Raw genomic sequence first — 12068 nt, forward strand, 5'->3', positions numbered from 1 at the left:
CGGGGGGAAAGAGAAATATAACTGAAAATCGTCGGCATAGATATGGTATTTACAGCCGTTAAGCACCGTCGGGAGGTCGTTTATATACAGGGCAAATAAGAGGGGGCCGAGTACAGTGCCTTGAGGGACACCACATGGAATGTTTTTCCACGACGATTTTCCATATAGGTCAACGACACATTGTCGACGTTCTTGTAGATAGGAGCAGAACCAATTAACCGCGGAGTCGGAAAAATTGAAAATCGATGATAATTTAGCGAGTAGAATTTCATGATCAATTGTCTGAAAAGCTTTTGTAAAGTCTAGAAGTACCAGAATCGTAAGTTGTTTATTGTCCATGGCTAGCCTCATGTCATCGGTTACATTGACAAGAGCCGTGCAAGTGCTGTGGTTACTTCGAAAGCCAGACTGAAGAGGATCTATTAAATTATTTCGCGTTAGAAAGTCCCGGGTTTGATCGCTGACGAGATGCTCTAGGGCTTTAGACAAGGCTGGGAGGATGCTGATTGGTCGGTAATCGTTGACGTTTATTATGTTGTTTGTTTTAGGTATGGGGCGTACCAGGGCGAGTTTCCAAGACGAGGGAAATGCGCCGGTAATTAAAGAAAAATTAAAAATATGAGTGATAGGAGCAAGTACGTGGTAGAGAATTTTTTTAATCATTAGGATAGAAATTTCATCTACTCCTACGGCCGATGACTTTATCTTCTGTAACGATTTCCTGACCTGTTCCGGCGAAAAATAAGAAAAACAAAATTTTGGAGCAGTTGTGGAGCGTGTTTCAATGTTACGAATCGTTTCGCGTTTCACATTATCATCGACGATCGGAAGATCACAAAAGTGATCGTTCAATACTTCCGGTGGAAATTTATTCACGGATTCGTGGTTTCTCCGTTTCCCAACTCCCAGTATTTTCAATTTTTTCCAGAGGACGTCAGGTTTGCTTTCGTATGTTAGTAGTTCAGACGCGAATCGACGCTTTGATTTTCGTACTTCCTGGGTGCAACGGTTCCTCAGAATTCTGTAATTTTCAAAGATGGATGTGTTATAATCACCGACCTTGATTGCCTTCCTATATTTGGTGTACGCTTTGTCACGCATCGCCATAAGCCGGTGCAACTCGTCCGTCAGCCAGGGAGCAGGGGGACGCGAAACACGCTTCTTCCTGACTGGAGCATGTTTATTGTACAATTGGAGGATAAAGGTATTTAACAATAAGACTTGCTCATCCACTGTAGGTAACGTACTGATTAAATGCCATGGTACACGGGCAGCGTCTTCATTTAGGCGGGCTTCGTTAATGTTTTTGAAGTCTCTATATGAAACTTGTTTTGCTTTGTATTTAGGAATGCGAAGATAATAGGACACGTAAATTAAATCGTGGTAGGAAATTCCAGGCACTGGTATTTGGCCATGGCGCGTTACACGATTTTCGTCAGAAACCAAGATGACGTCAAGCCACGAGTCGGAAGTGGCCGTGTGGTGGGTTGGATTTAAATGGCAAATGGAAAGATTTAAAGCAGAGAACGTATCACGGAATTCTATAACCTTTTCTTTTTTGCTACATAGGTCGGTATTCATATCTCCCAGAACGATCGTGTGTGAATATTTTGGTAGAAAGTTTGCAACGTCGTTCTCGAAGTTATCAAGGCGAGTGCAAGGTGGACGATAGACTACCGCCAGGAGGAGTTTTTGTTGACAGATACTGATTTCGAGGATTATATATTCCGATGAACCTTCATAGGCATCGGGCGACTTTGAGAGAATTTTGGCAGGGACGTCCTCGCGCAAATAAATTGCCACTCCCCCTCCCCTCTTTCCGATTCTGTCTTTCCTAAATAAACGAAATCCCGGAAGATGCACCAGATCGTCCGAAAGACTCTCCTTCAACCATGTTTCCGAGACCAGTAAGGCATGTACGTCTTTGTTTATTTGAATTATATTTTCTACTTCTAGGAAATGAGCGAGAATACTTTGCGCGTTGATATGAATTACGTTAAAGCTGCCGGGTGTAAGATTCAGCTGCGGCCCAGAATATGGATAAACCGTTTCCGTTTGTAGCGCTGCAGTTGAGTAGGAAAGGCCATTGTTGCTGTTTGTTGGAGAGTTACAAATGTTGCAAAGTTGGTTGAAAAAGTTTGACGTCGGCGTTGCCGAATTTACAGTACACAAATCGTCTCTATCAGCCATAATATTGCTTACGGTTTTTAGAAGTGCTGACAAATGGATGGAAAGCACTCATTTTAAACGAGATTACATATATAATTAGTTTAAAAAAGATTTGACTTACCATAAAAGTAGCGTTGATGAAAGGCAGGTGCAGTGAACACAGAAATAACACACTTCCATTAGATTTAAATTTAAAGACACTCAAATGGACGGAACGTATGCACAAGGAAGAAAAATTGATACGCAAAGAAAAAATAGTTTCACACGCTTGTACACAATAAAAACACATAACACACAACACACACACAATTGCATTATTTAAACATACACTCATGAATCCTTATTGCAAATTTACTTTTCATCCCGCATTTATTTCATGTTGTCAAGTGCCGCTAGTGTTGTGACGGATACTTTTCGGCCAGTCGGTAAGAGGATGATAATTCTTCCATCTTGAGTCCACACGTTCCGTTGGCCGTGGCGGTCTTTTGCCTTCCGCAACACATCTTGTCGCACGGACGTCAGGGATTCGGTAATAAGCAGCTTTGTCCCTTTCAGAGATTTCTTCCGCCTCCAAACTTCGTCCCTGGCGCGGTAGCTGGTCAGACGAAATATGATAGGCCTCCTTCCTTCACGGACGGCATCGGCGGCGGTTCTTCTTTGAGGGCCAAGGCGGTGAGATCTTTCGATGTGCTCCAGGGTGATGTGTTGTAGGTTTAGATTCCGGTGGAGAACGTCAAGTACCAGGGAGTCTGTATTTTCGTTTGATCTTTCAGGAATTCCATGCAGGAGGAGGCAGTTTCTCCGAGAGTACATTTCAAGGTCGTCGATTCTGATGGCATTTTCCTCCGTTTCCTTCCTTAAAATCTGCAGGTCGGACCTCACAACTTTGAATGTGTCTTCAACCTCCTCCTTGAATTTCTTGAAGGAAGCGCAGAGATCTTGCAACGGTGTAACGGCGCTGCTGTCCACGCTGTTAGGGGCTGGCTGCTGCTCGACGATCTCTTGTAGGCGGCTCTCGAAGTCCCGTAGCATCGACTCCACACCGTCTACCCGAGTTGAAACTGTATTGATAGATGGCTTCGACATTGTAATCTTTGATTATTCAATTCCTGGTATCACAACACTTCACGACGCTTATGCAAATAGTTGCAATTTGCCGGCGGGTGGAATATATAAAGTTCTAGATATAAATATCTCAATGAGCCAGGCTAAATTCGGGAGAAATTGCGGAGCTCCAACTACGCGTAGACCATACGGTCCGCCATCTTGTTCTCTTGTATACTTAAGACCATCTGGACACTAAGGGTTGTATGAATGATGAGCTGGATGATCCACACACAATGCCACTCATGACTTACCTGGAGTTTGAATCTTGAATCTTTAGCTTTGTAGCACAGAAGCACTCAATAAACCTTCTATCCAACATGAATACTACCAGCAATTCCTCCCCATATATATTACTAACAACTAGAGCTGCAATGGAAGGTAACCTAGTTGAGTTCATAATGCCAAATAATTTGCAGGGTGTAGCAGCAAAGAGACAGTTATTGGCAATTGCTTCTACGTAGTTCCTAATTTGATTTTCTCATACATGTGTATGTGCCTATCCAATGACATTGTAGTAAAACTGTTGTCTTGTAATCAAGGGATACCAGGTTTGATCCTCAGTGGAGACACATTGCATAGTGAGATCCATTCAAAACTGTAGGTCCAGTCCTGATTACCTTATCTGAGAATAAACTTCCATATGTTTGTGAATCTTGTAATTTAAAGGTTGGTGTCATGGGCTACAAAACCAATGTTAATATCGAAATGTTAGAGGTTTCAGGAACATAAAAACCTTACTATTCATAAGTGTGCAGAAGAAACCTTTACGGAATGCACATATACACCCCATTTAATACTTAACATCAGTATCCTACTACATGGGACATCAAGGTTTAATTTAGCGAACCTCCTTGAAGGCAGAAAGTGATGCTTTCACCATGTAATCACAGGGTTCCAGGTTATAAATAATGGTGGCACAGTGGTTCATATCCAACTTTAAAATGTACATCCAGTCACAATTAGCATGTGAGAGAAAGATTTTAAAAAGGGACCTTTATGCCATTTGCGGCCAGTTTATTTCAGTTTCGTGGATGTTCCAAATATGTGACACTACCAAAGGATGTTCTAACATGGAATGATAATTCAGGGCATCTCTCTTATAAATAAAGCCATGTAAACTGAACTGGGTGCACATAAAAGCTCTTTAAAATGGTCCGTGTGACAATGGTTTCATCTGTAATACACTTGTTATGCATCAAGATAAGTAACATCTTATCCCACTTTTTTATTTCTAGAGAGTGCATTTTGTTGGGATGCCCAAAATATGAATTGGTCAGAAGAGGAAGAGAGGGCATGAAAGAGATTGTGTGTTTATGACCTTCCTAATATTCCAACATTTTCTTTGAAAATTGAGACATTTACATTTTTATGGTTAAGCTGATGGATTGTGGGTTGTTAGTTATAAAGCAGAAATGGCATTTTTCACTCTTTCGTAACCAGTCAAGTTTGCAAACAACATCAGTGGTGATACATGGAGGTCATTCCTCCTTTTCATGTCATGTCAGAAGCAAGAAAATGCTTACTTAAAACATGAACTATTGTTTTGAACATTCTAGCACCAAATAAAATTAAATTCCATGGTGCAGCAGCCTTTCAGGGAAACAGACATACAGATTGCTTTTCACTGGATATTGCACCATCAGTATCAATTCCCATTCCTGGTTTTATCTGTACATAATGCTTCTGGTAGCTATGTATTGTTGACGTGAAAATTAGCGATGGACCAACTACTACCAATATAAAAATTAAAATATACGAATATTCTGATGATTGGATGTAATGTTACATATTGTAGAGATATGGAGATTACGAATACGAGAGAACCTCAAGAGAATATTTTCGCTTGTTTATTTCCTGGAATTGTCCGACCAGCGGGCGATCCCAAGAATGCGCTAACTTTGTAACTTCCGTGAAGCATCGACTGAAAGGCAAACGTGTGGATCTAAACAAGATCCATCGTGTTCGAAAGGTTTAACAACATTTCGAAGCCTAAGATTATAAAAGGGAGCTCACTCCCGGAGCTCGCTCTCATATGGATTATAACTCTCACTTGAACTACACTTATCATCGAACGCTCATTTGAATTACTTTTATCATCGATGCCATGAGTCTCTGATTACACTTTATTCTACGACGCATTACAACTACAGACTACGATGACGGAACACGAAGTTACGGGTGCCTAGCATGCAACGAGTCGCGAGGGATCGCTCGGTTTGGTGAGCCAAGGGTCGCAGGATAGAACCTTGGCACCAGTCACAATTCGGTCTGCAAGAAGCATCTGGACAAGAACATCACATACCTACCAGGTATGAACAAGCGTAAATAACCTTTACATTCAACTTTCCATATCTCTTCCGTCCTAATCGGAGCAGGTTCAGCTAACAGGTACACTTAAGCTCTACCTAAAATGTATCATTGAAACATCCCTGTGACCTCAGATCCCAGGTAAGATGGGATTACAACAATATATTCCATGCAGAATCTGAATGATATGTTCAGTTCCTTATTTAAAAAAATTAACCAGGTGACCAAAATGGGCTTTTGAAAAGGAACTGAGTATTTAGAAATTTACTTTAAAAATAGGAACATATTAATTATACCTCTGTATACATAAATATAGGGGCTCCCATGTAGCCAAGTGGTTAACACTCTTGCCTTTGGTGCGAGCGGTCCTGGGTTTGATTCCCAGTGGGAGCCTTCTACATTTCGACGTTGACCCAGCACCGTGAGGACAATTGGGAAGCAACTTGAAAAGAAGTAGCGGACTCTTGTTACGTAACCAGAAAACAGTGGTGATGGGATCTGATGCGCTGACCACATGTCACCCAATGAAAAAAGCCACTCTGGCAGGCCCTGGCCCTTCGAGGGCTGTTGCGCCACAGAGTTTTATACATAACTATAATGGTGCAACTTGAGATATATCAGATCTGCAAACTTACCAATGTGCTTAAATCAGCTGATACTGATAAGAAAACCAAACCAATTAATATAACACATCCCAGTGAACAAAAAACACTAAAATAAAAAAGATTACTTCAAGATGGTACCTTCTTGATATACGGATGATACTGCCAAGACATATGCATCAACTGCAAAAACTACTTAATTTTCAAAATAATAACTGCAGAACCAACCTTTTATATATACATTAGCAATGCAGACTGGCAAATTAAGTTAAACTAGTTCCTTACCTGGTCATCAATGTCTGGTTCCTCACATTCCTCGACATCATTATCTATTGTGTAAGTAGTAGGGGAAGAGGTAGCAGATTCTTCACTCTTTTTGTTGATGCTCAACTCTTCAAATGCCCTTGGAAGCACAGTGCTCAGCACTTCAAAAAGCATTTCTTTCGTTGATTGACGTTTTCTCCTTGGACTCTTCTGTGCTTCGGCATTTCCTTTCTTTGAAGGAGTAGCCTTTGTTTTCTTTCCTTTCTTTTCTTTATTCTGTACTTCAAAAGTAACCTGTTTGGTAACATTCCCTCCTCTTTTCTTGAGAATCTCATTATCCTTACTTTTTCCCTCACTGGTAGCCTGTTCAGAATTCGTTACTGAGGAATCAACTCTCGCTTTCTTCAACAAACTTGCTCTCGAACGCGTAAGGTAACGATATGTTGTTACTTTTGCCGTGCCCTAATAAGAAATACCCAATAAGCTATTAATAGCTTTCTTTCATTTTTTTTTTTTTTAAAGCCTTCCATATGATGGTCCTCAGATAAGATGATTGTCATGTCAAAGATGTGCAATAACATGGCTCAAGTAAGGATGTGTAATGCATCGCATTATTGTTCCTGAACCAATGGTACTGCACATGCTGAATGCAGACATAAATATTGCATAATGCTGCAATTAACAATAAATCTTTGCAGACTGTCCATGCAAACTCATGATCTTTTTTATCTATTTGTAGAATCTACTCTATACTAGAGGTGACAACAATTAATTTGAACATAATTTTCAAACTTTGATACATTATGACTGTATGGAAATAATTCCGTGTTCCCACATTGTTCATACTATTGTGACCAATTACATTCAAGCCACTTCATGAAGAATATAAAAAAAAGCACCATTCTTCACCAGAAACCATCACTAAACTTCAGACACCAGATAACACATCCCACTTGGAACTCTGTTAGTCTGAAAGATCACAGACAACAAGTGGGAATGTAGACCCACCGCAAAACTCCCAACAGGCAGGACACCACACCCTTCAGTGATAACAAAATGCCACCAGAAGAGTGTAAAGAAAGCAGCGAGACAATATCACCTGTCCCAGATACATTAACCTACTTAGTGAAGACAAGAACCAGCAAAACTAACAGATCACAATAACAAGAAACACACAGAAACACTGAACTTTTTCCATACACTTAATTTTACACGATGTAGCATTATAAATGTAAGAAGTACATTCTTTATTCAATAAAAAACATGATTCAAATTTAGGTAGGCATCCTCGACAAAGATGTTAAGATGTGCTTATTTTTGTGCACAAGAGCAGAATCAGAAAAACTTCAAGACTTTTGATAAATTCTAATATTTACAAGTTGTTTGAAAATCTTCACTCACATTTTTGAAATGTTCAATCAAGTGCATTTGAAACTTACTTTTAAAGACAAAAGTCTACAGTAATAGCAAATATTCATTAAGTGCTTGTATGTGTTAGAAAATCACTATCTGATTACTTTATTATTTGAAATTTTGTTGTATTATATGAAAAATATGAGATCCATTTCATCATATTTCAATGGGACCGGAACTTAAAGGTAACATTTTGATTTATGAAGAAAAGTTTACTTGCGTGCATAGATACTTTCAGCACAACACGTTTGATATGCTACAGATGCTAAACTTAATTTGAAATAAAATAAAACAAACTGCATACAAAAAGGAATTCAAAATCACTACTTACTTTCTTCACTCTAGGTTTGTCTTTCTTCTCACTCCCACCCTCTTTCAATTTGTTGAACTCAGCATCCTGGTCATTCATCTCGCTCAAACGCTGTTGGAAGAGGAGAGAGAAAACTTTTTCAAGTAGAGAAATATCAGGCTGCTAATATGTAATGTCTAGCATACAAAGGTTTCATACAAACATCAATTATCATCACAGTTCCCATGCATTTGGGGGGAGGGGGATCACTATATATAGTTTTATCATACTGATTAACCATGCTTGTTACTCACATGAATAAATTTAAATGAAGTTGTTGAAAATAAACAATGAAAAAAAAAATGAATAATTACAATTCTAAAATAAGATGGTTTAGTCGGTAGAGTATCTGACTACCATGCAGAAGACTCAGGTCTGATTCCCGGGATGGGTGCTTCGGGGCTCATTCAGCCTCAAATCAATGCATAACCGAGGGCAATCCTGGAGGGGGGGGGTAAAGGTGATCAGAGCATGGTGCTGATCACACCTTCAAAATGGTCGACATCAAGAATGTGTGGAGCCCTACCCCCACATTCCCCAATAGCATGGTGCTCTATGCACAATAAACTTTACCTTAACAGGATTTCCAAATCAGTGGGATCCTGATCTTTTAATTTTTTAGGACAAGAAAAAGCACTACCAAATCTAGGCATATCAGCACATCTGTAAAACTGACAATAATTTTATGGCTTCATTATTTATATGAATAGTTTAATCATGTAAGTCATGGGATTTTGAATTATTGAAGTCACGCTACATCAGTTTTATAAAATACTTCAGTTTCTTTTTTTCTAAGAGAACACCTACGAGAGTAATAACTTGATTAGGAGTGTTCTTCGTAACGAGGACGGATTTCCACCTTCAAAATTCTCTACATGTTTTGTAGAATAGAATCTCAACTTGCCCAGTAATGTGTATATGCTATTTTCCATTACTTGAATGTAAAATGTTGATAAAATTTTTGATGCAAAAGTGCAAGAATGATAGCAACATCTGCTAAAAAGGCACCACTGCCCCCAATTTTCTTCATTCAAAATCCAGGTGCCTGGCTTACATGAGGTTTCTTGAGTAAATATGGTACATTACAAAAGAAAGATGCAAAACTAAAGTGAGAATCATAGAACTTAAGACCTTCTGTAAACAAAAGCACGTGTATCATAACAGTGTTGCCAACTTATGACAATAAAATTATCTACGTAGCCTACAAGATGCAGAGACGTTTTATTTGTCAACGGACGCGTTATAGCAATGTTTCTCTTAAGGAGGCCCTATCACTTGTTGAGAGTTAATTTGATACGTAACTTAAAAAGAACAATTAAATATACAACTTGGCTGCTCGGTGGCTGAGTGCAAATAGAGACGATTACCCAAATGTGGAAGATAAAGTCTTAAATGTAAAAAATAAAGAACAAAATGTATATTTTATCATGTGCGTCCGGAAGGGGGGGCAAGGGGGCTATGGCCCCCCTGGAAAATGAAATCCAACCAAAATTATATATTTTTTACATACAATTTAGTTTCAGCCACAATAATGTGTGTTAATTATTGCCCTTGGGGAAAATGTGCCTTGTTTGCCCTCCCCCCTGGAAAAAATACCTTCCTTGCCCCTCCCTGGAAAAAATCCTACGGACGTCCATGATCTTATCCCCTACCGGATGTGACAGTTCAGTACCAAATGATTCTTCTTCTGTCGTCTTATGCTAAAATTAACCTTTGCTAGGGAATTCGATGACACATTCAGATAAATGACGTTTTTAAAACAGCTTTTTATTGATTAAATTCATTGGGGTTTGAAAGTATGATTTATTATTACTATTGCACATAAGTAAGCTGATAGATTTAATTTGATTAACTAAGTTCTTGAATCGTATTCATCGTCTCGGTAACTAATGACATAAAGTGCGTGTCACAGTGTGGGTGATCTACACCTCAATGTCACACATTACAACATGCTCCAGAGTTTTCTTCAACGTCTCTAAAGTTATGCTATCCCAAAACACTCGTATGCCCTTTTCAGCTCTATCTAAAATTCTGGGTTAAGCAGCAAAAACGCCGAGGGAGACTAAAACGGCATCTCAATGAAGCATTGTCACTGGAAAGAAAAGTGGGGGAAGAGGACGGTAAGAGGCAGTCACATTTTATTGCACCCTACATATAAAATGCATATTTGCAGGGTTTTTATTTTTTTAAAAAAAAATTACCATGTTTTTCTTCTTTCTAGAGCGAAGGTGTTCATTTTCAATCAACCTCCACCCATACTCCTCTCGCGTCTTGTCCTCATCTCAATCTCACGGTCTGCCATTGCCCTCCCTCACCCCCACAAGTCTTACAGAGTGTGAGGGTGTTTATGAGGTCTGCAGTCATGAGGGTCGCAATCGATGGTGCACACCTCTGCTATGGTCAGCGCATCTGTGTCCCTTCACCCCACAGCACCCTCACTGACATCGTGAAATCAAATTATCATGTGCCGACATTTGCCACACCACTTCAGTTTCTTCACCGACTTAGTGCGAAGATATTGGGGTTGGCAACAACCTAATAGCGGATTTCTTCCGCCGCATATAGTCCGTTTTAAAAAAGCTTGCCAATGCTAGAAAAATATGTAAATTATCCCGAAATATGAATTTTAAAATAGCTTTTCATTAAAGGTTTCTGCTTATAATAATAATACGTGATGATTGAATAAATTACAACTGATCACGTGAGCGGCAAGAAAGTAGCGCCAGTTTCAAATATGGCGACTTCCATGCGTGCAGGAAGGTCTCCGTGTTCTCCGAGTTTCTTTCAGAAACATCGGCAAGGACAGCCGTTGAAAAGTGGCGAGAAGCAGATTGTTCTGAACGTTTATGCAACATTCTGTCGGTGGCATCCTGAAAAAACAGTGAAGGAGGTGGTGAAGTTGGTGTCCGAGTGCAGTGGTGTGTCAGTGTCTTCTGTTTTCGGTGCGTTGAAAGAACGGAAAACGACCGGTGAAATTGTGACTCCCGGGAAGAAACACAACGTTGTTGCTCGTGTGAACAAGTACACAGATTTTGAAATAAGCGCAATACGGCGCAAAGTGCATTCCTATTTTTTTAATCAAGAACTACCCACCGTGCGGAAGGTATTGGCGGATGTTAATAACGATGAGGATCTCCCCAATTTTAGCGCGTCCACGTTAAAGCGCCTCTTGTTGGACGTTGGGTTCGTTTATGGGAAGCGAAGTCGGCAGACAGCACTCATCGACAGGGACGATATTGTTTTTTGGCGACGAAAATACCTCCGGTCCATAAGGGAACTGCGAAAGCAAGGTAAGGACATTTATTACTTGGATGAGACGTGGGTAAACGCAGGACACACTGTGAGCAAGGCGTGGCACGATAGCACTGTCACCTCCAGGAAGAAAGCTTTTCTCGAAGGACTGTCAACCGGAATGAAGCAACCGTCAGGAAAAGGCAAGAGGCTCATCATTGTTCATGTTGGAAGTGGAAGTGGGTTCGTGGACGGTGCACAGCTAATTTTTGTGTCAAAGACTACAGGTGACTACCACGAAGAAATGAACGGTGATGTTTTTGAGGAGTGGTTTTCATCTGTTCTGCCAAAACTTGACCCGAACAGTGTTATTGTGCTGGATAATGCTCCCTGTCACAGTGTGAAATGTGAAAAGTTGCCAACCACTGCTTGGAAGAAGGCTGACATATTAGCTTGGCTGAGCGAAAAAGGCCTTGTACTTCCAGCTGACGTGCTCAAGGCGGAACTTTTGGATCACGTTTCGCGTATGAAGCCAAGCTATGACAAATACGTTGTCGACGAAATGGCGAAGAGAGCCGGGCACACCGTGTTGCGTCTACCACCTTACCATTGCAACCTGAATCCCA

The 12068-nt window shown here is 40.2% G+C and overlaps 1 protein-coding gene across 1 annotated transcript in view; it reads right to left on the reverse strand.

Moving 5' to 3' along the window:
• The window catches only part of Ndf (Nucleosome-destabilizing factor), a 185856-nt gene that overhangs the window by 106721 nt on the left and 67067 nt on the right, over nucleotides 1–12068 (reverse strand). The window contains exon 6 of the mRNA XM_083123641.1: nucleotides 8194–8283. Coding sequence (XP_082979767.1) covers nucleotides 8194–8283 — 90 coding nt within the window. The remainder of the gene's footprint in view (nucleotides 1–8193; nucleotides 8284–12068) is intronic.

Source organism: Lepisma saccharinum, chromosome 6 (assembly GCF_977018435.1).
Source record: "Lepisma saccharinum chromosome 6, izLepSacc3.1, whole genome shotgun sequence".
Lineage (NCBI taxonomy): Eukaryota > Metazoa > Arthropoda > Insecta > Zygentoma > Lepismatidae > Lepisma > Lepisma saccharinum.